This window comes from Sardina pilchardus, chromosome 24 (genome assembly GCF_963854185.1).
Source record: "Sardina pilchardus chromosome 24, fSarPil1.1, whole genome shotgun sequence".
NCBI lineage: Eukaryota > Metazoa > Chordata > Actinopteri > Clupeiformes > Clupeidae > Sardina > Sardina pilchardus.
Window position 1 is genome coordinate 24,950,846 of NC_085017.1, and position 26,289 is coordinate 24,977,134.

Consider the following 26,289-nt stretch of genomic DNA (forward strand, 5'->3'; position numbering starts at 1 on the left):
ACAGGTGTTGGCTTAGAAGCTCCTATCCAGTAGGTGTCACTGAATGCCCCCAAACGCCACGGGTCTCATGTTATTTATTTTAAGCCAGGAGAGAACTGGTCATAATAAGGATGCCAAAAAGGGCGTTACTTTTTAAAATAAACTTTCTCTCACCATCACAAATATTGGGAAAGTTATTTATGGTCTGCTTAAAATAGGCTTACAACATTTCTAAAAAGTCAGCAAACATAGCCTAAGAGATGGACAAAATGTCCGTGGAAGATTTCCAATTGTTTTTGGCCTGAATAAAAGTCATAATAGGCTATATAATAAAAAATGTTTATTGGTCTCATCCATCAGCCGGCTATGTCAACTACTCTTTTTTTTTAACATGACTGTGGCGTTGACGTTTTTCGACACACTCGTCGAGCCAACCGCCAGGCAGACTCGCTCTACGTCGACCGATGTGCGTAAAACAGCGCGGCTGCACCTGTTCCAATGGCTTGGTGATTTCCGCCCAACAGCAGCGTACTCGATGCATGTTCATCGTGTCGATTAGAATGAAGAACTAAGTCCAACTTCCAGACTCGCTGAGATGTCAGCGCTTTTACGAGCTGCCGGCGGTCCACACCGTTCCCTGGGGCGGAGATGGAGTCTCCTTGTGGCGGTATTCATTCTGTCTGTTATGGCAAGTTCCGTGGCTGCATCTGTCGTCCGTACCGGCCAGAGAAACGGCACGACTATTCACACCGATTCCAAAACTAACGGCACAAGTCATCACACGAAAAAGGCCTTTCCAGTCCTTTCTATCAATTATGATTATGTTCGGATGCCCTTCGAGATATCTCTATGGATATTGCTTGCTTCATTAATGAAATTGGGTAGGTGAATTAAGTTAAGAATTTTACTCCTGGATCTTCCTTGGTGCATGTAGATACAGCCATAATGTGAGGTTAGCAGGCTATTGGATTCCTATCGTCACGCATTGCGTCACGTAGTCAGGATGTGTAAAAACATGAGCTGCCAGTAGTACATAAAGTTTCAATGACTGCTCCTGTTTGGAGAATGATATGCATTAACATCTGTCATTAAACTAGTCATTAATGAATTGCTGTGCGTAATTATTATTCGCCACATGTCAGGGTCAGGGTCCCAGAGTGAATGAGCCTGTAATACTGCTATTTTTTTAGAGTTGACACTGAAGAGTATTGAGTTAATGGTGGGATCGAATATTTGGCCAGTCAACAACTTCAGGTTCACTCATAAGTTCACCCATAACTGATGTGATAAGTTTTAGCCAGTTTTCATTCTGTTGTCCAAGTTGCAGCCTCCCTCATCCATTTGGTTATTATATATGCGTTGGCTCCAGGGGCTTATCTGGTGTGCAGTCTGTGCACCCTGCAGTTTTGGGCCTGATAAGTTGCACATGAGAGCTCTGCCTAATGCGAGAAACCCCTCGCCACTGATAAAACATCTTATCAGACTGCGAGGGGTGTGCCCCTGGGGGAGAACAACTTGTAAACGGGCATATTTCTCACCAAATGTGAAACAGAATTTATAGTGATGAAAAAGTTGTCCATCAACATGTCTGTGATGGATATTGTATCTCTGTTTGAAACAGCTCCCCAATCCATCAAATATATTAATTAATTTTGACTCATTCCCCACACACTGCTTGCAATGGCTTTTGCTAGGTTCCATCTGTTCTGTATCGTTACAAAGTCTAAGACATGCCACACCAAGCAATACTGAGACCTATAACAGCCCTGATGAGCTCAGATCCACACGTGATCTTTCACTAATTTCCCTAAAAAGGTCTTAATATCTAATTAGGGTTTAATAGTCTCCCATCATGGCGGTTCTGTCTTCTCTCAACTCCTGTGATGATATTAGATTCCTGTCCTTCCGGGCCTCTCCGGTGTAAACCCAATGATCAGAGTGAGTGTGTTGTCTTCCCCCCCGTTCCCTCGGGTCCTCCTCAGGCTTCCACCTGGTCCCGCGGCTGTCCGGCGTGGTGCCCGAGAGCTGCCTTCTCATCGTGGTGGGCCTGCTGGTGGGCGGCCTCATCAAGCTGATGGGCGAGCACCCGCCCGTGCTGGACTCCAAGCTCTTCTTCCTGTGCCTGCTGCCGCCCATCATCCTGGACGCCGGCTACTTCCTGCCCATCCGGCCCTTCACGGAGAACGCCGGCACCATCCTGATGTTCGCCGTGGTGGGCACGCTGTGGAACGCCTTCTTCGTGGGCCTGGTGCTGTACGGCGTGTGCCAGGCGACGGGCGAGGAGCTGGGCGAGGTGGGCCTGCTGGCGTGCCTGATCTTCGGCTCCATCGTGTCGGCGGTGGACCCCGTGGCGGTGCTGGCCGTGTTCGAGGACATCCAGATCAACGAGCTGCTGCACATCATCGTGTTCGGAGAGTCGCTGCTCAACGACGCAGTCACCGTCGTGAGTATGGCACCTGGTTGCTGTGCATCCAGCTGGACAAGGGCCCAAACGAGTTCAAAAATGGCGTACTCAGGTGTACTAACTACACTGCGGTAGTTCAGCAGTAGTGCAAGAGTTAAGCCATTACACTCAGTGACCATTAATGGGGGTGTGAGGAAACATTTATAGTGGTGAGGTGTATGGCCTGCGACGCAATAGCAGGAGTGGCTACTTGGCAAGGAATGTGATAAAGGGAATAGTTGGCAGCACATGGGACACAGGGAAGGACAAGTCAATGTGAGTGTTCAACCAAAGAAGCCAAATGAGGGATGTTAGCTCACACACAGCTCTGGAAAGCCGGAAGAGACCATTCCTCAATGGCGCCATTGTTTATCTGCCCATGTGGAAACGGATAAACAATGCTGCCATTTCAGCCCAGTTTACCCTCGATGATAATTTTCGGTAACCCAGAGAAGGCATCTCTGTCAGCAGTGGTGGTGATCGGATACCAGGGCTTTATTCCTGGCTGGCTCCATGCATCAAAGGAGAGGGTAGCTTCACAGTTTCACCAGCTTATTCCTGACTTGGTCTGGAATCCTTCATGGAAATTGACATTGTGTCTGACCACTTAGAGAGAGAGCACTCAGAGACATTAGAATGGGGGTTAGAATGTATAGGTTGTGCTGGTCAAGGCCATTAACAATGGTGGCGTCTCAGGAGACTTTTGAAATCAGACCAACAACAACAATCCTTTTTTTTGCTGCCCTCCATTGCAGCTACAGGCCTATATTTCAGTTGTCATAGGCATGTCATGATAACTATTTTGTAGCAAGATGTATTATCCTAGTAAATATTGCGATAAACAATATTAGTATCATAGGATAATGTTACTGTAACAGCACAATAATGCACAGATGTTAGACAAATGTATCCCCAATTATCGTGGCAGACCGAGTGATCACGCAATGTCATCGTTGTTGATATTAGATGTCATAGTTGTTAATCTGCATCAGAGGCCAAAAACACAATCTGGAGCAAAACCCATTCGGTGGGTGTCCGTGCCGGAGTAAAGCTGCCTCATGTTAATTTATGGATTAATCACCCACACGTACCAGCTGGGCCACTTTAATGCCAGCCAGTGTGAACCTCGCTTACGGCCACAATCGATTACTCATTAAACGTGACACAGCACTTGTCTGTTATAGCAGCCAGTAGGGCTGGGTGAATGAATACAATTAATCCTAGTAGACATATACCTGACCCATGTCAGAGCCTGTTGGCATCTCAAAGAAGTATGGGTTTATTAGCCTAGCGCTCACAGATGACAGTCTAGATTATAGTCTGGAGTCTGGACACAATGGGCATTGTGTTCTGCCGTAGCACATAGACATGAATGTCCATCTGCATCACCCTACAGATCGTAGTGAGACATACTTGCACTAAAGAGTCTGTCTGGAGCTTCTTTTTGTTGCTGTTGTTGTGGACGTTTATAGGTTGTGTAGATAGAGTAGATCAAATTGCATATAAGCAAGTCAGTTCTGTTTTTCTCGTAGTAAAAGATGTGGTTGATCATCTCTCCACTCAACTCAGTAAACCTGATTTATGACCTCCACTCAGACTGGCCATGTAACTCTTGTAAGCCAATCGGTTCTTTTATGTCATTTGGATTGGCACTCCTTTAATGCCCCTTGTCCAGCTGGCATCCAATGGAATGTGTCCAGACCATAGGGCACACAGGGAGCGAGGGTTGGCAGCGCCACCGAGGAATTTGCAGAGGAGGGTATTGAAATCCTTTTACCCACAATAATTGTACAGTTGATGATTTGTAGCGCAGGAGGTCTGTGAGCAGTGTGTGGAGGACACAAACAAACAAAAATGCAAACAATATCCTTTGTGTTACTTGAGACAGCATAGGTCCAACCAAAGGTCTGACCCAAAACTAATTGCAACATAATTTATTTTCACATATTTAAATTTCAGTTGGTGATCTTAACCAGCATAGTAAAAGCTCATGAAAATCCAGCTAGTGGAGATATGTTCAAATGAGATTTTATTTTTATGCATTACCCTTCAGTAAATACGGACAAAACTGTAATTAGAATGTTATAGAATAAGCATTGTAAGAATATCCAGAATCCAACCCAGAGCCTCTGATCCAGTGTGTGAGGCTGAGCATAGCTATGTGTCTGGTGATTGCACTTGTGTATGTGTGTATTCTAGGCATATGAGAGTGTGTATGTGTCTTCAAGTGTTTGTGTGTTTGTGAGAGTATGTGGGTGCATTATACAGTCTATGATCCAACCTAACATTTAAGAATCTTCCATTGTTGAGGAACATTCTTTTATTTTCAGAGTAGTGGCCACATAGTTCACAGAGAGCATTTTATTTAGCGTAAGTGTTTATGCCTCTAGTAGCATCTGTCATGTATGGTTATGGTTTTATACCTGCAAATATTCAGGGCTCCTAACAAGTACAAGTTCTCCAAGTTTCATGCCTTTATGAAAGAATTGGACCCAATGTTCACACATCCCTGGTACTATGAAAGTTAAGTAAAACTGCTAAAGGTACAGTTTTTGGTCTTTGACCAATACACAAATAATTCCAATTTTGACAATGTTCCATCACTTAGATTTTCATGGACTTTTGGTATGTGATGCCTGAACTGAATACAACAAAAAAATATTTCTTGCAATTGCAATTAGTTTTGGGAGGGATGGTAGCTGGCCTCCATGTTTGGAGCTCAGACAGGACCCCTCCATGGTGGTGTGGGGGTTCAGATGTGATCTGTGGGGGTTACCCTCACCCTGTTGTCTGCCTGCTCCAGGTCCTCTACCACCTGTTTGAGGAGTTTGCCAACGCGGGCACGGTGACGCTGGTGGACGCCTGCCTGGGCATGGCCTGCTTCCTGGTGGTGTCGCTGGGCGGCATCCTGGTGGGCGCCATCTACGGGGTGCTGGGGGCGTTCACCTCGCGCTTCACCTCCCACACGCGCGTCATCGAGCCGCTCTTCGTCTTCCTCTACAGCTACATGGCCTACCTGTCTGCTGAGGTGTTCCACCTGTCCGGCATCATGAGGCAAGTTTGCGTCGTCGCTCTCAGCAAGTGTGGGGACTCGACTCAAACTCCTAAAGTCCCATACTTCCTCTCTTAACTCTTTCCTGTTTTAGATAGGCTACTGTATATATTTGTCTTTATATCATTATGGAACATATGAAGAATGCATACATTCATTAAGGATCACTTATCACAAACAACATAGGAACTCTCCCACTTATGAGTAACAGTGCTCACTAGATATGCAATTGAACATAGTGTAAACATTGAAATGAGCCACTCTCCATGCAGAAGTTAGAGGTCAATATCAGCAGACCTTTCTGACCTGATGTCTCTGAATGCTCCCTTGTCCTGCAGTCTGATTTCATGTGGGGTGGTGATGCGGCCGTATGTGGAGGCCAACGTATCCCACAAGTCCTACACCACCATCAAGTACTTCCTGAAGATGTGGAGTAGTGTGAGCGAGACGCTCATCTTCGTCTTCCTGGGAGTGTCCACGGTGGCTGGGCCGCACTCGTGGAACTGGACCTTCATCATCGTCACCATCTTCCTCTGCCTCCTCTCTCGTGTGCTCGGTGAGTGTTGCGCAAGACCCTTTTTATCAGATGGTCTCGGCAGCTAGTTATGGAATGATTTGTTTTGGTCAGCCAACTACACATATGATTAAGTTATAAAAGTTAATGAATTCTAACTTGCTTTTTGTGTTCTTTCATTACATCTGTCAACATGTTGAATATGCTGAACTGTGTGTGTGTGTGTGTGTGTGTGTGTGTGTGTGTTTATGCACGTGTGTCGTTCTGTTTACAGGAGTTGTTGGCTTAACCTTAATCATCAACAGATTTCGCATTGTAAAACTGACCGGTAAAGATCAGTTCATAGTCGCGTACGGTGGCCTGCGAGGGGCGATAGCGTTCTCTCTGGTGTTCCTGCTGCCTGAAGATCACTTTCCAATGAAGAACATGTTCCTCACAGCCATCATCACCGTGGTCTTCTTCACTGTGTTTGTTCAGGTCAGTTGAGCTGCAGGCTTGGAATAGAAGACCCAAGATGTGTAGCATACAGTATGCTTTGAGTTCTAAAGTTCTCTCCAGTTTAAAGCCTGTGATGGTGTTCAGATGATGGAATCTAGTGTCATGTTATCAACCAAGCTGGCTGTTTATATATTTAAGAATTCTGTAAGAACCCCACAAAATCATAATTATACCTAGTACCATAGAATCCCGATTCTCCTCATGTATAGACGACGCGCTGTTGTTTTGAGATGGCAAAGAACGTTGACATGTTGAAATGTAACTTGCCCAGTGGATGTGGATGTGGATGCCTGTGTGATAGCCTCCCTCGTCCTCTCCCTCCGCAGGGGATGACCATCCGGCCACTGGTGGAGCTGCTGGCCGTCAAGAGGAAGAAGGACACCAAGCACTCCATCAACGAAGAGATCCACATTCAGGTGAGACCCCACCGCCTGCAGTGGCCTACAGGTAGGACATCCACTTTGGCATCGACAAGTGGAGTAGAGTGTGTCTGTGGAGTGTAGGAGAAATGGATGTAAATGACGGCCATCTTCTTCCCCCCCCCCCCCTCTGTGTCTCAGTTCCTGGATCATTTGCTCACAGGCATCGAGGATGTGTGTGGACACTATGGGCACCACCACTGGAAGGATAAGTATGTATCCCAGAATGCACCTCAGGGTGTTCGCAGATGCTAGATCATCTATTTTAATCATAAAGGGCAGCGATCACTTGAAGGGCAGAACATTGGCAGAAGTGTTTATCTTTCTTCTGAAATACCCCCACTCTCTCACTCACTCACTCACTCTCTCTCCCTCTCCCTTTCTTTTTCTCTCCTCTCTCTCTCTCTCTTTCTCTCTCTGCCTCCTTCAGGCTGAGCCGCTTTAACAAGTCCTATGTGAAGCGGTGGCTGATAGCGGGCGAGCGCTCCACGGAGCCCCAGCTCATCTCCTTCTACCACAAGCTGGAGCTCAAGCAGGCCCTCATGCTGCTGGAGACGGGAGGCGCCGCCGCCAACGTGTCCATGCAGTACGTCCGTCTGTCTGTCTGTCTGTCTGTCTGTCTGTCTGTCTGTCTCTGTCTGTCTGTCTGTCTGTCTCTGTCTGTCTGTCTGTCTGTCTGTCTGTCTGTCTGTCTGTCTGTCTGTCTGTCTGTCTCTGTCTCTGTCTCTGTCTCTGTCTGTCTGTCTGTCTGTCTGTCTGGCTCTGTCTGTCTGTCTCTGTCTGTCTGTCTCTCTCTGTGTGTGTTTGAGATTAAGACGGCAATGCTGCTGGAGGAATGTCCATGCAGTACGTCTGTATGCACGTATGTGTCTCCTTGTGTTTGAGACTGTGAACGCAATTTCTAAACTACAGCACCACTTTGTGATAGTTGTCTGTTGGTTTTGTATGTGTGTTTCAGATTTACATCTGCACTACTGTTATCTTCCCTGCTATAATATGGTCATGGCTATGGTCATGGTGTGAGAACTTCTGTAAAACCAGGTGTTATAGTTGCAATTGAAAATGTTTCAGTAGTTAGATAAACAATGAAAGAGGAAGCCCAGGGGAAGCTGTGGTTCAATTTGCTGCAACATCAGTACCCTATTTGGGTCGGAGCACTGATCTATAAAGAATAACTTATTCTTTATAGATCAGTGGGTCCGAGGCCCCTCAGTGGCCTGAGTGTGAAACTGACCCATAGTCGGAGACTCGGAGATAAGCCAAATTATTTAAGTTTAACTTTGTGCGTGTGGGCCCCAGCTGTGGCGCAACTGGCTGGGGCACCTGCACCGCACGCCGGCGACCCGGGTTCGATTCCCGCCCCGTGGTCCTTTCCGGATCCCACCCCGACTCTCTCACCCATTCGCTTCCTGTCTCTCTCTACTTTCCTGTCAAAATTAAAGGCACAAAAGCCCAAAAAATATACTTTTAAAAAAAAAAAACTTTGTGCGTGTGTATGTTTGTCCTGTCAGGAATATCCAGCCCAGGAGGCCGTCTCCAGAGCGGCTCATCCCCCACATGCCTAAAGGCCGGGAGGAGGAGATCAGGAAGATCCTCAGGGCCAACCTGCAGAACACCAGACAGAGGGTGAGATGGGCTCCGGTCATCACTGACATGGACACACACACACACACAGAACACCAGACAGAGGGTGAGATGGGCTCCGGTCATCACTGACATGGACACACACACACACGCAGAACACCAGACAGAGGGTGAGATGGGCTCCGGTCATCACTGACATGGACACACACACACACACACACACACACACACACACACACGCAAACAGATAGACAGTGATAAACAGGCAATCTTTTGGTCATCGTCCCGTTTTTTTCTCCCCCCCTTGCAGCTGCGGTCCTACAGCAGGCACACGCTATTTGAAGATCCTCTGGAGGAAGAGGAGGAGGACTTTAGCGAGGTCCAGATGAGGAAGAAGCGAGTGGAGATGCACAGACGAGTACGCCACAATACACACACGTTGACATTTTATGCTGGACTGTCCCTCTTTTCTTGTGCGCGTGTGTTCTGAAATGTCTGCGTTTGACTCTTTTTTACAGATGAGTCATTACTTAACAGTTCCTGCTAAACCAGAGACGCCACCTGCCCGGAGAGTGAGATTTGAGTCAGGTGAGACGCTCTTAAGGTTGTTTGAAGGCCGACGGCCACCGGACACGTACTGTACATGGCACGATATGACAAGAAAAAAAAATAGATCTCCATTGCATTGCAAAGCCTACTAGAAACATCTGCCGTGCGGCAGCCGCATAGGGTTAGAAAACTGTTCTAAAATCCTGCACGTCAAGCCCACACCGCTGAACGCCGTGCCCAGTGGGCGCCGGCCTTTACGCTTCTGCGTTGAATCGGTGGCGTAGCTCCGCAGAGCCCTGTGCGTTTGGTGTGTTACCCCTCTAGGCCCTATGCAATGTGTATTTGTATGTGTGTTTATGTACAGTGGGGAGAATAAGTATTTGTTTATTATAGAACATTTTTTTATATTTTTTTGTATATACGATACATTCTTCAATCACAATGAAAATTGGTGTCCTTAGCAGTTTGATTTTTACTCATTTTTTTAATTAAGGCATTAAGGCAATCAATTGTAAAAAGATGATTTTATATTCCTCTTTTAAGTCAACTTTAGCATGGGTTCAAATACTTATTCTCTCTGTATATGTTATAGATGACTGGATGATTCTGTGCGTCTCTCCCCTTGCAGACAACCAGGTGTTCGGCTCCACGCCCACCTCCACCCCCAGCTCCCGGTTCCAGGTGTCCTTGGTCCCGTCCATCCAGGTGACGCGGGCCCCCATGGCCCGCATGGAGCAGATGTCTCAGGAGTCGGTCAGCCTAGTGGACGAATCGTCCCAGCAGCAGGACTCTGAGGGGAAAGGCGCCACGGGCAGTGACGGCAGCCTGGGGACAGAGCTGAACGTGATCCGCGGAGAGACGGACAACCTGAGGCTCCCACGCTGCTTTAGCGACCCGGGCCCCAACAAGATAGATGAGGAAGATGAGGATGAGGAGGAGCACTTCATGTCTTGATGCTAGGAAGGTGTGTGTGTGTATGTGTTACAGGTTGTTTTTGCAGATCTGTGTGTGAGTACATGCATCTGTGGAAAAAAAATAGGACAAATATAGAGATAATATCCGACACACAGCCCCACAAATGCACAAGAAGCACATCATTACGGACAAAACTGAAGAGCAAGGAAGCACTTTTCCTCATAAATTTTCGCATATTGTGTGTGTGTGTGTGTGTGTGTGTGTGTGTTTGTGTGGTTCAACTGCACTGATGTTCTATCTCATTACTTGTCTTGGGGGAGTAATGAGTTTATCTGTGTGTCTAAAATGGTGGCTCATGTAGTAATTGTGGTGCTTCAGAACAATACAGTACAGAGCCAAAAGCTTCAAACTACATTTCCCATGATGCATGATTTCTGAAATAGTAACATTCTCAGGGACTGTATGAATATATATATATGTGTGTTTGTGTGTGATTGTCTGTCTGACTGCTTTGTGTGTTTTGTGGTGGTGTGAATGAGCATCAGAAATGGGTGTGGATGTCTGTAGCCTACTGATATGCATGACCGTTAATCATGTGCACACTGCATCAGAGTTTGCATTTGCCTTTATTCGCCAAGCAGACGTGTGTGGCGAAAAGTTGTCTTTGCCGAAAATTCATGAGAGCAAACATAATGGCAATGAACTGGTTGCCAGTTTGCTTTTGAATGTACAGAGTGAAGTTGAAGCTACTGCTGTTAGCCTATGCTAATTTTGAGAACACCTCTGTGGTAGCCTGCAACCGCCTCCACCACGTCACCTGCCTCCTGTTGTACTTCAAACACATTGTGGAGGTTCACTTCGAAAACAAATCCACAGGGTGTTCACACACTAAAAACCCACACATGGCCTTGCTTGATGAACTACGCACAAATTCCCTCATGCCTAGCTAACCACTTTATTTTAATCTTTATGTATTTTTGTATAAAAATGTTAAGTAAAAATATGGGTTGCCAAAGACATTTTGTAAAACATGATGTGATTTCAATTTTGAAATTCAGTTGTATTAAAAAAGAAGCAACATGTTCATGAATTTGGCCATTTGTAATGCATTTCTCTCTGTGACTATGAAATAAAAACATTCAAAGTCTCTCTGGGGTTTTGAATAGTCACAATATTTGTATGTGGATTGATATTTATTTATTAGGTACACAGTGATCAGTGACCCACCATATCCATCAACACATGACAAAGTTTAAAGCTGGTGCCAGCAGTTCACCCAAAATATAGTTTTTCAAAGTTCACCTTTGTGTTTTTAGCCTTTAACATAGAATCTATAGTGGAGATGTGTATACATCACACAGACATATGATCAAGATGGCTAACTACTGAAGTCTGACTGGAAATAGAAGAGTTGGAAGGTTATTATTACCAATAACTTCAACATCACTCAGTTCCAGACAACCTGTGTGTCCACCAGGCGTCAGTGTTGCATCTCAGTTTAACAGGAGATGTGAAATTCTGCAGTGGCCCATGTCGCGGTGCTGATGATGTGCATCTATGTGTATGTACATTAAATAAGGATGCAAAGCTCAGAGTGGTACAAGAATTGCGACAGTAGATTCATGTTGTGTGCAGGCCATTTATGTCTGTTCAAATGACTAACGTGAAGAAAATGATACACACAATAAGATTCTCTTTGGGTTTGGTTTATTTTTCACTGGAAACGTAAGCCCTCAGTGGCTACATGTTATACTAGACAGCAGAACAGAACCAGACTGTAAGAAATCACAGACTGTCACTTTACATATGTGCATTTTAACTGTGCCTGAAGTGAAGGCTGTATACCAAGATACCAAGGTATAGATAGAGACTACTCTCTTTCCTTTTGGATAATGAAGTATTGCATTTTAGATTCGCCAGTGAAGATACTATGGTAAAACTAAACACACACACTCAGAGGCACACACACACACACACACACACACACACACACGGGACCAAATAAAGATGACCGGTCCTGGTGGATTTGCCCCAGCACAGCCACCACCTTATTTTGGCTCGTCCCACTGACCACACACACACACACACACACACACACACACACACACACACACACACACACACACACACACACACACACACACACACACACACACACACACACACACACACACACACACACACAGGAGCGGGTGGGAGAGGGAGTACGCTGTAAACGGCATGAATAAGTTAAAAAAAACAAGACGTCTGGGAGGCTTTCGCTGCTCAGCTCATTGGGAACGCAACAGAGCTCTACAGACCCACAGTGACCCACGACTGGACACACACAGTACAACAGGAACATGTCAAACTCCTCCATCAACTGCCCACACCGGCCAACACGATGGACACACGCACACACAAACAAACACACGCAAGCACACACACGCACACACACACACCATTGTTTGCACAGCTACTGTACAGACAAATGACAAATGTAGCCTAGAACCTACAGGTGCCCTTTGGAATGAGGAATACACAATGATCAGTACTGGCTGTCAAACTCAGATGTGGCAGAGGCAAGACAATGTTTCCCACAAACTAAACAATTCACCTACTGGGCTGCTTTACTTTTTTTTCAACATGATTTGAAGCAAACTAAGCAGAGGGTATCAATGCTTCACAACCAGGAACACCTCGAATATCCTATGACTGTTAGAAAAACGATTAAAATTAAAAATTGTTACCGGGTAACATTATCGGCCCTCCCACCAAAAACAAAGCGGCGCAATTAAAATACTGCTGTCTGCACCACACCGGCTGTTGTATGGACTGAGCATGTTTGGATACCACTACTCTCTCTCTCTCTCACTCTTCCAATCTAGAACATTCCAAACCCTATTTAAATACAAAAATAACTCCCGAGAGAGATTTCCGTGCCCACATCCTTCTGAAGTAAAGCAGGCTCGATGACTGGACGAGGGGGTTTGTCAGTGGATTTCACCGGGGGGGTGAGACCAGCTGTCTGCTTTGGAGTGAGTTGGGAGTATACGCTCATCTTCCGTGTCCGTCTCCGATAGCCTCTCCGTTCTGTGAACAAGCGCCCGAGAACTAGTGCACTACTGAGGCAACTTAGCGGGACACAGCAGCCGATCCTTTAGCTGGCTACTGCGACACAAGGAGGGAGGCAGGGTCCTCTCATGTGTAAGGCATGAGAAAGAGAGAGGGAGGGAGGGAGAGCAGTGGAGGGGAGAAAGAGGGAGTGAAAGAGAGAGAGAGAGAGACTCATGAAGAAGTGCATGAGAGATGGAGAGAGAGTGTGTCAGAGGGAGGGAGAGCACAAGACGGAGATGGGAGTTAGCTGCACCACACAGGGGAGGAAGAGGGGGAGGAAGAGGAGGAGGAGGAAGGGGGGCCAAGGACGAGTGGAGGATGGCATCTGGGCAAAAAACTGTCCATCAGGATGGCTGTGGCATGTAACAAGCCGGGGGTCGGAGGGGAAAGGTCAGTTAGCGGGGTCGTACAGGTCGGCGGCCGGCAGCTGGACAGGTGTTCCCGTTACACTGGGAAGAAGCGACAGGTCGGGCAGGCTGTTGAGACGTGAGCGAAGCTCCTTCCGAACCTGAGATACCCGCGCCAGCTTCCGCTTATATTCCTGCAACACACACACACACACACAGACAGAAAAAAACAGTGAGTTACGGTCCAATAACACCAACGCTTAGAACAAACTACAGTAATGTGAGACAGTGTTTCCAAGCAGACATGAGACTTTGTCATAAGACTCGAGAGGCTGTGACACATTTTCATATTTTGAAAACCATCAAGACTATCTTTTATACTGTATTTACACTGTATTTAGAGGTGTTTTTTTTTAAGTAGGTGAGGCTTGCTGACTGTTTCTTTGATGTTCAATATGTCCCTCCCCTTTGGTTTAGATGTGCTCAAGCTTGGTTAGGGATTAAATTGATAGAGTTGATCAGTGTAAATTTCAGATTATATCTGCTGGTTTGGCTTGTGCTCACTATTAGAGGAGAGATTCTTTGCTTTTTGTTGTGAACGCATTGACCTCTTAGTGAACCTACAGTATGAGCCAACTCAGCCTGATGAGTTTCTCATGATTGCTTTAGAGGACTCTACAGAGAGCAGCCTTGTCCTTGCACTTGACAGTCAGTGCACCAATAACTAAACGAGAACTTTCAAGTTCACAGAACATTTACCCAAACACGGTGAATCTACACATTTTGCTTTGGCAAAACGTTTCAAGGCTATATGCCAACACTTGTCGGGCTACAATTCTACTCATGGAGCGGCAGAAAGGCCGTTCTAAAGAATCTTTCAGCTGAGAAAACTGAAGCTCAGCAGTTTTTAAGACTACGCTGATCTCACCCAGCAGGGGTGTGGTATCAAGCGCATGGGAGTCATGACTGACCTCGCCTGACCCAGACTCTGTCGGTCTTGTGTTTTGTAAGTTTTGGGTTTAAAGAAGGTTTACATGTTTGAGTAGATTTTTGAGTAGGACTATTATGTAAAACAGAAACTAGATTAACCCACAGCATGATATTATGCATGTTTAAACAGCAAGAGTGCATTAAAAGCCCATTAGAGGTTTTAGGCCACAAGGTGCTAAATGCACCTCCTATTGGACTGTAAATATAAGTCCTTCATGGCAATTCTGATTGCAGTTATAAAAAAAACTGTCTCTGAATAAATAAACTGTATCTGAATAAATAAACCCCAATGTCAACCTTGACATCAAGGTCTTTTGTTTTGCAGTTTCTCATGAGTGAACGAGTAAGTAACTTTTGGCTGACTAGTAGGTAACCTTTGTGGATGACAAAAAGTCCAAACCACACTGTTTTTAACACCTAAACATAAATAATTTCAAGCTGCACTGTTCACTGTTTTGTATTATTATTATTATTATTATTATTACTGTTATTATTATTATTATTATTATTATTAACTATTATTTTTTAATTAAAACATATTCCAAGGCTACATACCTCTAATGCTAAGAAACAAGGTCCATTAGGGACACTTTGATATTGCTTACTGGCCATTTTATCGTTTTGCATTCCTGTTTGGCTATTTAATTCCTAACCCTACATTTTAAGAAAAGAAGCCACAAATATACAGTTCTGTGAGCCCCAAGGACCAGCCTGCAATGGAGCTCAGTATTAACCCCTGCGGTGTATCTGGGCAACAGAACACGCACAGGCTTGGGAGGTCCTTAACCTATGACTTGAGCTGCCACAGTAGGTTATTAAACATAAAACCTGCATACACACTACACTGCCGTGTGTTTTGGAGTGTTAGCTAGAGATATTTGGGGGTTTGGAATACCTTACTAAATGCAGTTAAATAAAATATTAAAATACAATTAACATACACGCAGGCTCTTTTACTGCCCTGAATGGTTTGATGCTAATTTGATGGTTATTTGTGTAAAATATTCTTTAGTCACAGGTTCAAAAATGGGGTTACATGTTTGTCTTTCCAGATACTCTGAATAAACCCAAAAGGAGTGTGTGGATTGTTTGAAAGATGTTGTGAGTTGAGTTGTAAATAAGAGAAGAGTCACAGTTTCATTTTTGTCTTTTATTTTTCTTTTTCTTTTTTTTTCTTTTTACAGGGCAGATCTGTGAAGACAAACATCTTCACATACAAACAGCATCTCATCCTCTCTCTCTCTCTCTCTCTCTCTCACACACTCACACACACACACACACACACACACACACACACACACACACACACACACACACACACACACACACACACACACACACACACACACACACACTTAAACACACTTGATCATCTTCAATACCTGCAAAATAATGGCTTAAGAGTTACTGGGTTAGGCAGTTCACATAGACACAACATATTCAGTCACACACTCACACCACATTAACCGTCCATCGCTAGCAGAACGTCCCCTGGAATTAACACACGCCCGAGGTTACAAGCAAAAAAGTCAGACACACATTTATGCTGGGACTCACACACCTGAGAAAACCTGATCCTGTGATTGTGTGCCCGCTTCGTTTCACTTGACGTTTCACTTCTTGGACCCATCAATTAGTACACAAGACATGACATTACGGGCTAGTTTCCCATTCATAGAACAGTCCTGGACTTAACACTTGTTTTCAACGGAAATGGTCACTGAATGTCATTTTTAGTCTAGAACCAGGTTTACTCCATGGATGAGAAACTGGCCCTGTGAGTGCTGCTAACTTATGGTGTGGTCAGCACCACCTGCATGGTAGCAGGTCACCGGCGGGTACTTCACACCAATCACAGAACCAGGTTTTGAGGTGTCCCATTTTACACACCGACACACACACCAACACACACACACCAACACACACACGTATGTAAACATTGCCCATAATAGTGTATGGGGAGAAAGGCAGTGGCTACTGAACCAGATTCTGTTTGAACATCTGCTGGTAGAACCATGAGATTTGTTGTCTGACCACACACATATTAAGTGCTGTGGGAATACTGTGTAAAGAATGACTTGTGTAACGAATGCCTAATGATTAACTTGCATTAGCATCAACTTGATTATGCTTATGCTGCTAGAATCAAAATTACACCTATAGAATTGAGAAGCACAGGCTGAAATACATCACATTTTTTTTTTTGGGGGGGGGGGGGGGGGGATTGTTGCTTTTTTTATTGAGAGGACAGTGGAGAGACAGGAAGTGAATCTGAGAGAGGGATGGGGTGGGATCTGGACGTGACCGCAGGACAGAATGGTTCCTGGGTCTCCATGGCCACGGACACCCAAATGTGGCATGATGCTGTATTTTGGGGAAACTGTGGCGTAAGCAGCAGCATTTTGGAGAACAATGGCAACATCAGCTAAATAATGTGGTCAAACAAATATTTAATGTTGTTTTTAGTATAAGATCGCTGATCCAATCACTGTTCCAGGATCTGGTTCAATAGTCACTCCAGGTCTGAAAATGAGACCGACATAAAGCAGGAGACATTGAGAGTAACAAAGGGAGATGCAGAGAGAGAGAGAGATGAAAGCGTGAGGGCAGGGCAGCAAGACTCAGGGAAATATGGAAATGTAGAGTAGAGCGGAGACATTTAGAGACAAATCTCCAAAAGGAGAGTAGAGAGAGTAGAGAGAGTGGAAAAATAGATAAAGGCATGAGAAGGACAGGTTCAGGTGACGGGGGTGTGTTTGGTACGCACTTCTAGTTTCTGTTCGTTGTGGGACAGGCCCTCCTTCTGGCTCTGCAGGTAGACGGCCAGCGTGCGGGTCAGCTGCCGCCGGTCGTCGATCTCGGCCGCCAGGCGCCCGCTGTAGTCCGCCAGCAGCATGCAGGCCTCCTCCACTGCCCGCGCCAGCCGCTCGCCAGACTCCTTATCTGGACACACACACACACACACAGACAGACAGACAAACACACACAAATATATCAGATTACTGGCCAAAGCAAACATTCACACACACTCATAGACACACGCATAGATATCATGCTATTGGCCACACCAAACATTCAGCAAACAATCAATGTTAATATGCATTGATGTGTAATGTGTTACTGGGGCAGCAGTGTGTGTGTGTGTGTGTGTCAGGGGTGGAAATTAAAATTTGAAAATGTGACAATCTATCAGCCAATAGCAGATTTCTGGTGAAATTAACCAGCCACTCAATGTTAAAATATGACTTTGTGTCTGAAATCTACCAGCCACTCTCACATTTTACCAGCATTTGGCTGGTGGCTGGTGCTAATTTCCATCCCTGGTGTGTGTGTGTGTGTGTGCGCGTGTGTGTGTGTGTGTACCTGTAATGCGGTGCAGTAGCGAGGTGTCCTGCACCTCGGCCGGCAGAGAGGAGATCCTCTGGCGCAGGGCGGAGTCACTGGAGGCGGCGTTCTCCAGCTCCTGCAGCGCTCGGATCAGCTCGCCCGTCTGAGAGGAACACACGTGAGGAGCGTTAAGGGCCGTTCACACCAAGAACGATAGCGATAACGATAACTATAAATAAATATCGCTCTCGTTAATATGAATGACAACGTTCACACCTAAACTATAACGATAACGACATGAAGAACGATATCGTTGTTGATCACTTTCAGAGCGATTTTGAGAACGATAAAAAGCCAACAGTCAATCAGAACCCATAATATTCTAGCCATCACATTCATTAACATGAGGAGAGACTTTTCTTATCGTTGGCCAGTGTGGACGCTTTTATCGTTATGGTTATAGTTATCGTTATCGTTATCGTTCTTGGTGTGGACGGCCCTTTAGGGTGGGGATGAGGACCACCACGGATCTATATTAGCTTATTACTAATCCTGTTACTAACATTTCTACCACCTACTTTACTTGAAATGTCACATGACACACACACACACACACACAACTTTTCAATGGCCTTATAGTGGGAACAGAAAAGGGACGGACAGAGAGACACTAGGGAAAAGAGAAAATAAAAAACAAACAGGTGTAGGGGTGTGTGTGTGTGTGTGTGTGTGTGTGTGTGTGAGAGAGAGAGTGTGTGTGCGTGAGCGACAGCCCTGTTGAAGTAAGCCAGCGATGTGTGTGTGGCTGTGGCTGTGTCCGTGTGTGTGTGTATGTGTGTGTGTGTGTGTGTGTGTGTGTGAGCAAGCGACAGCCCTGTTTAAGTAAGCCAGCGATGTGTGTGTGTGTGTGTGTGTGTGTGTGTGTGTCTAACCTGTGGGGGCTCTGCTGGGGAACTCGGGCTGGCGAAATCCTCGCTTGTTGCTTTGATCTCCTCGTAAGGACGCTTCTTGGCCTTCTTCTCTCCAACTGAGCGGCAGACAGGAGGGGCCAGCAGACACAGCACACCCAGAGGAGGAGGAGGAGGGGGAGGAGGAGGAGGAAGAGCACAAATGGTGTCTCATTAGGGGATTAGGCGTGCCCATCATCTAACAGCTGTGCTCTAGCAAGAAAGACAATGAAACGTACCCTATGCACAGTCACATGAAATAAAAGTAACTAACATGTCTGACAGATACAGTCTCTCCATTTCCCAGTTTTCCCCTAAAAAAAAATACTAATAATAAAATCTCCTACCATTATCATTTAGGCAAACAATTTTACAACAACAAACCATAATATTGGTGCTCGGGGTGGACATACCACATCATGGTTAATGCAACTAACTAAACCTCCTGGCCTTTAATACAGTGCGGTGCACAGATGCACACATTCTTTTTGTTTTATATACTCCTGTCTTGCCTACACATTTGCATCTGCTTCCAGTGATAACACAGGTTTTGGTGCTGAATAGGCCACGTATTTCACTTTCAACCAACAGACCCCCAAATCTTTACCTGTTGCACTTGTTTTACAACAAGTGAAGGCGCGATCGCTAAACTGTCACCATTTATATACTCTAGTCTGTCTGAAGCACACAGAATTGGCACTGAGAACACAGGCGTCTAGATAAAGTGCTGTACTGCAGCGAGGTCTGATGATGGAGTGCACTTACACAAGACCTGGGACAGCTGGTCCAGTAAGTTGTTGTCATAGACCGCTCTCTCTTGCCAGATAGACAGTACCCGAGCCAACTGCTTCTTGAAGCTCTCTTCGCCCTCACTGTAGAAAAAAAGGGAGGAGAAGAGAGACATGAGGGCACAGGGAGAGAGAGAAGGGGTGACTGGAGTCTACTCATTCAGCACTTACTGGAAGAGATGACAACTGATGTTTAAATAAGCTTAAGATTCGGTGCGCTCATCCTAAAATTCCAGGAGGGGCAGGAGGGTCTGTTTGCTCAATTTGACTCAGACACCCTTTGGGGTTAAGCAAAGCAAACAAAGTACAGCACTGTGGATCAGTACTTATACAAAAAAAAGTCATGCCCTTACTGAACTGTAACGAAAACAGAGTTAATTTGTTGTCCTCTACCTCTCTCGCTTAGAGCTCAGCTGGGATCACAAATTAAAAGATTCCTAGGTATTAAAGATTCCTAGAAATGACTAAGGAGTGTTTGCATTTCCTTAAGCGAAATATTATGAATTTCGATGACACTAGGGAAAGCCATTCACAAGTGGGACCAGTGACCACCTGATACACTACTGTGAATAGTCCCACTCAGGGGTTACCAATGTCTTACCCGGCGACATGCTTGAAGGCATCTACGATGACCGGAGCAAAGTCCTGCGTGAACTCTGGCCCCTTCCTCTTGCTGTTCTGGATCACGTCATTGGCCAGATAGATAAAGGTGAGCTTACGAGGGATCTGGGCTAAAGACACACACACACAGACACACACACACACAAACAAACAAACAAACAATTCTGTTACCTAAAGTTCTTATTCATGTAAAGTGTCTTCAGTAACTAATCCTTTGTAGTAGACATACTGCAGCCCACAATTTAGGTTAACAAATAGCCCAAGGTTTACGCGATTTCGGCTTACATTACAGAATAGAGAACATACCCCTGTCCATGAACAGAAAAAATGGCCCTCATGAATCATCTTAAATAAAACCTCACTTCCCACCTTGCCACAATCTCTCAACAAAATGTTCCACTACAACAAGGGGATAAATCTGTATAAATATTAACAAGGGGCAAAGTCATGCAAATGAACCATCCTTTCATTACTCATAAGCACAGCTTTAATGTCCACTCTGAAAAGGGGTGCTTGTCTTTGATGAAGCCCACATGCCCAGCACTGTTTGGGCTGCATGGCTCTCCTAAGAGTATCAAGAGCACAGGAGAGTAGATACGGTGCACAATAAACACAGACTCCAAGGAGGGCATCAGAAAAAAATAGCCCCTCCCTGGGGATTCTGTTTATTGTACTGGGAACTCAGGGCTCCCCATGGGCTCACACACATCTAGAGGCCATTCTGTCACCATGGAAACTGACCGTCTCCGACGTGCGGGTGAGAGAAAGAGCAGCTCTCCTACCACCACCTGTGTGCCTAGATAGGCCCATTATCTGCACTCAGAGCAATCGGTTTCAGGCTTACAATTCAAGACAAAGGCCTGCTTCATAACATTATCTATTTTTATTTCATCTAACATTTTATAACCATTTCTTTTTAATTATCAACTCCTACCGGCCTCTATTGTAAAGCACTTTGGGTCCACCGCTGTTGTTTTAAATTGTGCCATACAAACAAAGTAACTTAATGTGTGATCTCTCAACATGAAAAATACCATAAGACATGTCATGCACAATGCACAATACACATTTTTACACATTGACACGTTCAGCGTTCTGTTCAAAATAACAGATGCCTCTCTCTGTTTTAGTAGCCTCACATACAGTACCATTACAGGAGACTTGTCATGTCATGGTGACTGGCAGAAAAACTGACAATGAGCCAATGACTGACTGGCTAATCAACTTGGTCGACATGCCCTTCACTCGACCTGGAGCAGTGGGCCACTGCTCATGTTGAACCCTGCCAGTCAAACCAAATAATGCTCCTGCTCATCATCTACCCAGTTGAAGCTACAGAGCAAAATTAGCGGGCTAGTTCAAGGATGCTCATCATCACTACACCCTCCCATCACTTTTGCACTTTGTCCCCACATTCTCAGGCATTAAAGGCACATCATCTCCAAGGCCCTTATGGTGATTTATGACTCAGAGTAGAACCGCTAAACCACAGCCAACCAAATGGAATGTGCAGATGATGGTAAGAATGAAAGCAGATAGGATATAAAAAAAAAACACTTAGATTGTGACTTAGATACATAAGGTCAAACACCCAGTCCTCTTTTGTTGGGAAAACAGAATGGAAACCCTGAGTGCCTCTAAGTAGTGGATATGAGTCACTTCAAAATGGTAGGCTTCATTTAGGGCAGCCGTGGTGTACTGGTTAGCGCATCGGGCTTGTAACCGGAGGGTTGCCGGTTCAATCCCCGACCAGTCCACCACGGCTGAAGTGCCCTTGAGCAAGGCACCTAACCCCTCACTGCTCCCCGAGCGCCGCTGGTTGGGCAGCTCACTGCTCTGGGTTGTGTGATTCACCTCACTGTGTGTTCACTGTGTGCTGTGTGTTCACTAATTCGGTTAAATTGGGTTAAATGCAGAGAACTGAATTTCCCTCACGGGATCAAAAAAGTATATATTCTATTCTATTCTATTCTAGGCACCAGTACAGGTAAATTCCACCAGTGGAAAAAAGATGTGTGAAGGGGAGACAGCACTTAACAGCCTTAAGCAACACCAGCATGACTGAAGCATGCAAAGCTGACATAATGGGCATGTTCAGAGGGCTGTTGCGATATGAAGCCATTGGAAAAGCCACAGCTATGAAGAAAGTCACCAGTGTAGTGAGGGTAAAATGTGACTTGAGACGTGTGAAAATAATAATACCTTCCACCAGAGATGCACTCAACATCCTCCCCAACCCCAGATATCAACACGCACAGAAAGATTCCGCACAACACACCAATAACCTAACCCAGCAGTGGTAAAGATGAGAACTGGTTGTCATCACATACGCCCTATAAATAGCTACATGGACCAATAGAACACCCATAAAGGACAAATAACTTGACAAGACAAAAGCTGTCACCTGAGTTTCCCCTCCACTATATAAAGAGAACAACATTCTCTAGGCCAGTGGCCTTCTTTCTTATACCCCAACGTCATGTAAACCTGCATTACAAATACCGTACATTCAAGAAACACTGACCTCCCAACTGTCAAAACTGAGGCAGCTACTTCTATCACGTCATAAAAAGAGGCGGTCTGTTGAGCAGGCTATATATAGTTCAAAACGTATTTCTAACTGCATGTTTTATTAATAAGAAATGAAGATGATGCCATGCATTCTGACACTCACGTGTGCAAGGCAGTTCTAAAGTGCGTCTTCGGCTCAGTGCGCATTAGTTCTTACACAACTATGATCTCCTCATCGTTTCCTCAACAGGGTGAATTTCAGCACCACATCTCGTTTGATTCAGATAAATTGCTTGAATCTAAAATCATTTCCTACCAAAGACACAAGCTTTACTCGTGGGGGGGAGCTCTACACTTCTAAAACTATTGGCCTGCAGGGAGGGAGACTGAATCACGTTTCACCACTTCGCCTGGTTAGCCTTAGCCATTCCTACAGTACATTCCTTAAAAATACAGCCCTCCAAGACATTACATCAACTTTTATGACTGCTATCACCATCATGCACAAACACAAACATACTAGTTAGCAACACTGCTAGTGTGGCGCCAACCACAAGTTACTTTCAAAACTATTTTTAACTGGGCATTTGTATCACGCTTCACACACCCACATATGAGTTAGCAATGTTCAATTGCCAAGCAAACTAGTCTTCTTAGATTCGTGAATTTGTGTCATGATGGCACATGAAACAAGTTTGCATGCATAATTATTTACAACCAAAACATTAGCATTTGGGAAATGTTTATTTGATTCATAAGCTCAATTTCATTAAATGAAAAATTGAGCATGACAATGTAAAAAAAGCATCAAAGGGGGATCAAATATGTTGGACCATCTCTTCTTAAAAGTCTTCAGTTAACTATACCATGACAAATAGTGGAACACACACACACAGCACACACACACACACACTCTCGCTCCAAGCCTCTAAAAATGAGCATAGGGACATACAGAATTATGGACCACGTCTCCCATCAATGCAGGAAAATCAGAGACAGAAGGTGCAAAAACTGAACTGTACTGCTGTTGGTGGTGCTTGCCACTCACCTACTGTCTCATGCCATTCGCCCACTGTCCCGCACCACTCATCTACTTTCTCATGCAATCTGTTCACTGTCTGGCACCACTTGCCTACTGCTTCATTTCACTTATGGGCTCCAAGCTCACTGCTCCAACCGTGTGCGTATGAATGTGTGCACACACCGACAGTTTTTACTCCAATTGCTTATTGCCATAAAGGTTTGCAATAAAACAGGCCAGCCTCCTGATAATGGACTTTGTCAGGTAGTTTCTGTAAACAGACCTGATTCCGAAAGCCTGTTTCTGTCCACACACCTTACTTGGCTTATAAATGGCTCTTTGCATAATTCATTATGGTTAGTTAAAAGACCAGCCAAACAGACTGTGCCAGGCTAAGAATGTGAGATAAAGGCACTTCATTGGGAAGTCGCCTGTACAGAAATTCACCAGTGGTGTAAGGAGAATTGCAATGCAATCTGCATTTACTTGACCTCCACATAAGCATCACTAAACTTTCGAAACCTGCAGTGACCATATTAGTACATGAGTCTTTACAGCACAGAACAGTACTATTCTATTTACATCAAACGTTTTTAATGAAGGATGCCATGTGTTTACACCGTGTTGCCATGTGCACACCACTTCAGAGATGCATTTACAAAATACCCAAGGATGCAAGTTGAAGTCACTCTCCTTACAACACCCTACAAACAAATGTTAAATAATTTACCGGTATGTGACCCTAGGTTACAGAATCTGTCATAAAACATAGTAGGGATGAACATACAAACGACGAACAACTGCGGCAGCAAAGCAAGTTTGTGTTCAGCAACAACCTACTATTTAAAAATCCTAACCTGGCTAGTTTGAACCATTTATATCCAGGAGAATAGCTCATCCCTAGCCCATGTGCATGAACGACAATTCCCTTATAGTAACATTTACATATATCACATATTATCAGAGTTAACTAAACAATCTGAAATCACAAGGACAAAACGTTTTAACGTTAACCACGCTAACCCGTTGGTTACGTTAGCCCATGATTTTCCATGCAGTGCGGAACACACGAAACCCCACATAATGTTAACTACTAGCTAGCTATCACGTTAAGAAAGAGAGCTATCCTTCCCAACTGCCACTGTACACTTAACAGTAATTACACTCACGTCAAACTATACGAATTCTGTCCGATTCTGCAGCTGGCTACTGACAACACCGACATGTAGCTAGTGTTAGAGTACCTATCTTAGCCAAAGGGCAGCTAGTTGAGGTAGATAACATTAGCAAGTTAGCTAACTGTTGGCGAGTAACGTTACAACAGTATTCATCATCATTATTCATCAATTGGACAAACGCTCAGACTTTATCGGACACATATCACTCACCTCCTATTAACGCAAATTAACCTTGCCAACTCACCTTTCTTGAGCTCGTTAAACCAAACACTGACGATAGCTTTCGAGTGTTTTCTGTGGTGGATTAACCATAGAGACAGGGTCTGAACGCTTTGCTGGGAGTTGCTGAGCTCGGACAGTTTCTTCTCCAATGCCGCTTCTGAAAACACCGACATTTTTGTTGCGTGCAACAGAACAGCTTCTGCGGGAAGAATTTGTCTTCCTGCTTACGGTGGAGTTCTGGAGCTAATCCCACCTAAATTTAGTACAAAACACGGGAAAAAAAGGCTAGCTATCTAGCTTGTTAGCTGCGCTAGGTAAAGTGCTCGGCAGTCCAGCTCCCCCTCTTGTTTACAGATCAGTAAGGCCTGACAACCTTCCTCTTCACTGTGTGCATGTCCCGTGTTTCCATTGGCTACAACAACCGCGAGAGATGGAGGAAGCGGACTTTGGAGGCACAGACGATCGACAACTTCCGTGTTCTATTTTTGAAAGGTGTAGAGGCCTCATGCACACACCACACCACCAGTGAAAGCCTTCGTTGCATTGAATATGCATTCCAGATCACAAAGCTAATATCACGACGTATTAATAAGCAATAGGCCTCAAGAGGCCGTAGGTTCCACTGATTTCAGAGTATCTAAGGGGCGTTAGGCACGTGCGGACCCCAATTAGCAGGCAGCAACACGTGTGTTTGCAAAAAGGGTTGCATGGGAGTGGGACACAGTAAGTGCAAAAAGGTAGCATTAAAGTGTACAGAGTAGGCTACCTGTTCTGTAACTGCAGTCACTAAAACAGTGTTCTGATATGTACCGTTTTTGTCACCCAAAGATCAAGGCCTTTAGCCTACAACATATTATGTTGATTTTAGAATCAGTTCAGTTTAGTTAGTAGGCCTACACATTTAGTTTTGAACTTGGTTTAAAACATGTTTTTTGTTGATGTTTGTTCATATTGCCATTATTAGGAATTGTTTTCTAGCGTCAGACTAGGCTAGGCCTACTCCATGATGTCCAAAGAGGGTTCTCAATGTTTTTGGTTCCAATGGACTCCTTTTGGGGACAACATTTCCCAAGGACACCTCAGTTAACCATTTGTATTCTCTGAAGTTGTGGCCAGGTCCACTATTCCATTTGGTCAGTATGGGATTTTGCATCCCTTGACAACATGGACTGACTCAAACATTTCTTCGCATTCATCAGCTTGCTGGCTAATAAATAAGCCAATCTAAGCAGTAGGAGTGGTTCTTCATGACCTGAGTAGGACCAGAGAGACACAATTTGCTTGTTTT

At 44.9% G+C, this 26,289-nt stretch overlaps 2 protein-coding genes across 3 annotated transcripts; one reads left to right on the top strand and one right to left on the bottom strand.

Annotated features, from left to right (window-relative positions):
- The first annotated feature begins 265 nt into the window (after positions 1 to 265).
- On the top strand, positions 266 to 11,127 carry LOC134073230 (Na(+)/H(+) exchanger beta-like). The gene is made up of 12 exons (XM_062530249.1): positions 266 to 860; positions 1,962 to 2,422; positions 5,226 to 5,476; positions 5,813 to 6,030; positions 6,263 to 6,465; positions 6,813 to 6,902; positions 7,047 to 7,117; positions 7,336 to 7,491; positions 8,417 to 8,531; positions 8,800 to 8,907; positions 9,008 to 9,077; positions 9,667 to 11,127. Exons 1-12 carry the CDS (start codon positions 575 to 577, stop codon positions 9,990 to 9,992), a joined length of 2,355 nt encoding a protein of 784 aa, XP_062386233.1. The 5' UTR covers positions 266 to 574; the 3' UTR covers positions 9,993 to 11,127.
- Positions 11,128 to 11,643: 516 nt separating this feature from the next.
- LOC134073231 (regulation of nuclear pre-mRNA domain-containing protein 1A-like) lies at positions 11,644 to 25,477 on the bottom strand. Of its 2 annotated transcripts, none has more exons than XM_062530250.1 (7): positions 25,024 to 25,471; positions 20,050 to 20,179; positions 19,426 to 19,532; positions 18,646 to 18,740; positions 17,750 to 17,876; positions 17,154 to 17,329; positions 11,644 to 13,590 (listed from the first exon to the last, which is right to left on the bottom strand). In XM_062530250.1, the coding sequence occupies exons 1-7, from the start codon at positions 25,172 to 25,174 to the stop codon at positions 13,441 to 13,443; spliced, it is 936 nt and encodes a 311-aa protein (XP_062386234.1). In that variant the 5' UTR covers positions 25,175 to 25,471; the 3' UTR covers positions 11,644 to 13,440. The 2 variants fall into 2 exon arrangements, with proteins under 2 accessions (XP_062386234.1, XP_062386235.1); XM_062530251.1 differs by lacking the exon at positions 11,644 to 13,590 and adding an exon at positions 15,715 to 15,768 and having other exon boundaries at positions 25,024 to 25,477.
- Between the last annotated feature and the right edge of the window lie 812 nt (positions 25,478 to 26,289).

What these genes read in the sequence shown, in the direction of transcription:
- LOC134073230 (XM_062530249.1), top strand. Translation starts at nt 575, where the DNA reads ATGTCAGCGCTTTTACGAGCTGCCGGCGGTCCACACCGTTCCCTGGGG. An exon ending in TGCTTCATTAATGAAATTGG is followed by an intron (nt 861 to 1,961) that starts GTAGGTGAATTA and finishes GGTCCTCCTCAG; the next exon opens with GCTTCCACCTGGTCCCGCGG. An exon ending in GAGAGTGAGATTTGAGTCAG is followed by an intron (nt 9,078 to 9,666) that starts GTGAGACGCTCT and finishes CTCCCCTTGCAG; the next exon opens with ACAACCAGGTGTTCGGCTCC.
- LOC134073231 (XM_062530250.1), bottom strand. Translation starts at nt 25,174, where the DNA reads ATGTCGGTGTTTTCAGAAGCGGCATTGGAGAAGAAACTGTCCGAGCTC. An exon ending in CCCCAGCAGAGCCCCCACAG is followed by an intron (nt 17,877 to 18,645) that starts GTTAGACACACA and finishes TGTTCCTCTCAG; the next exon opens with ACGGGCGAGCTGATCCGAGC. An exon ending in GCTACTGCACCGCATTACAG is followed by an intron (nt 17,330 to 17,749) that starts GTACACACACAC and finishes GTGTGTGTCCAG; the next exon opens with ATAAGGAGTCTGGCGAGCGG.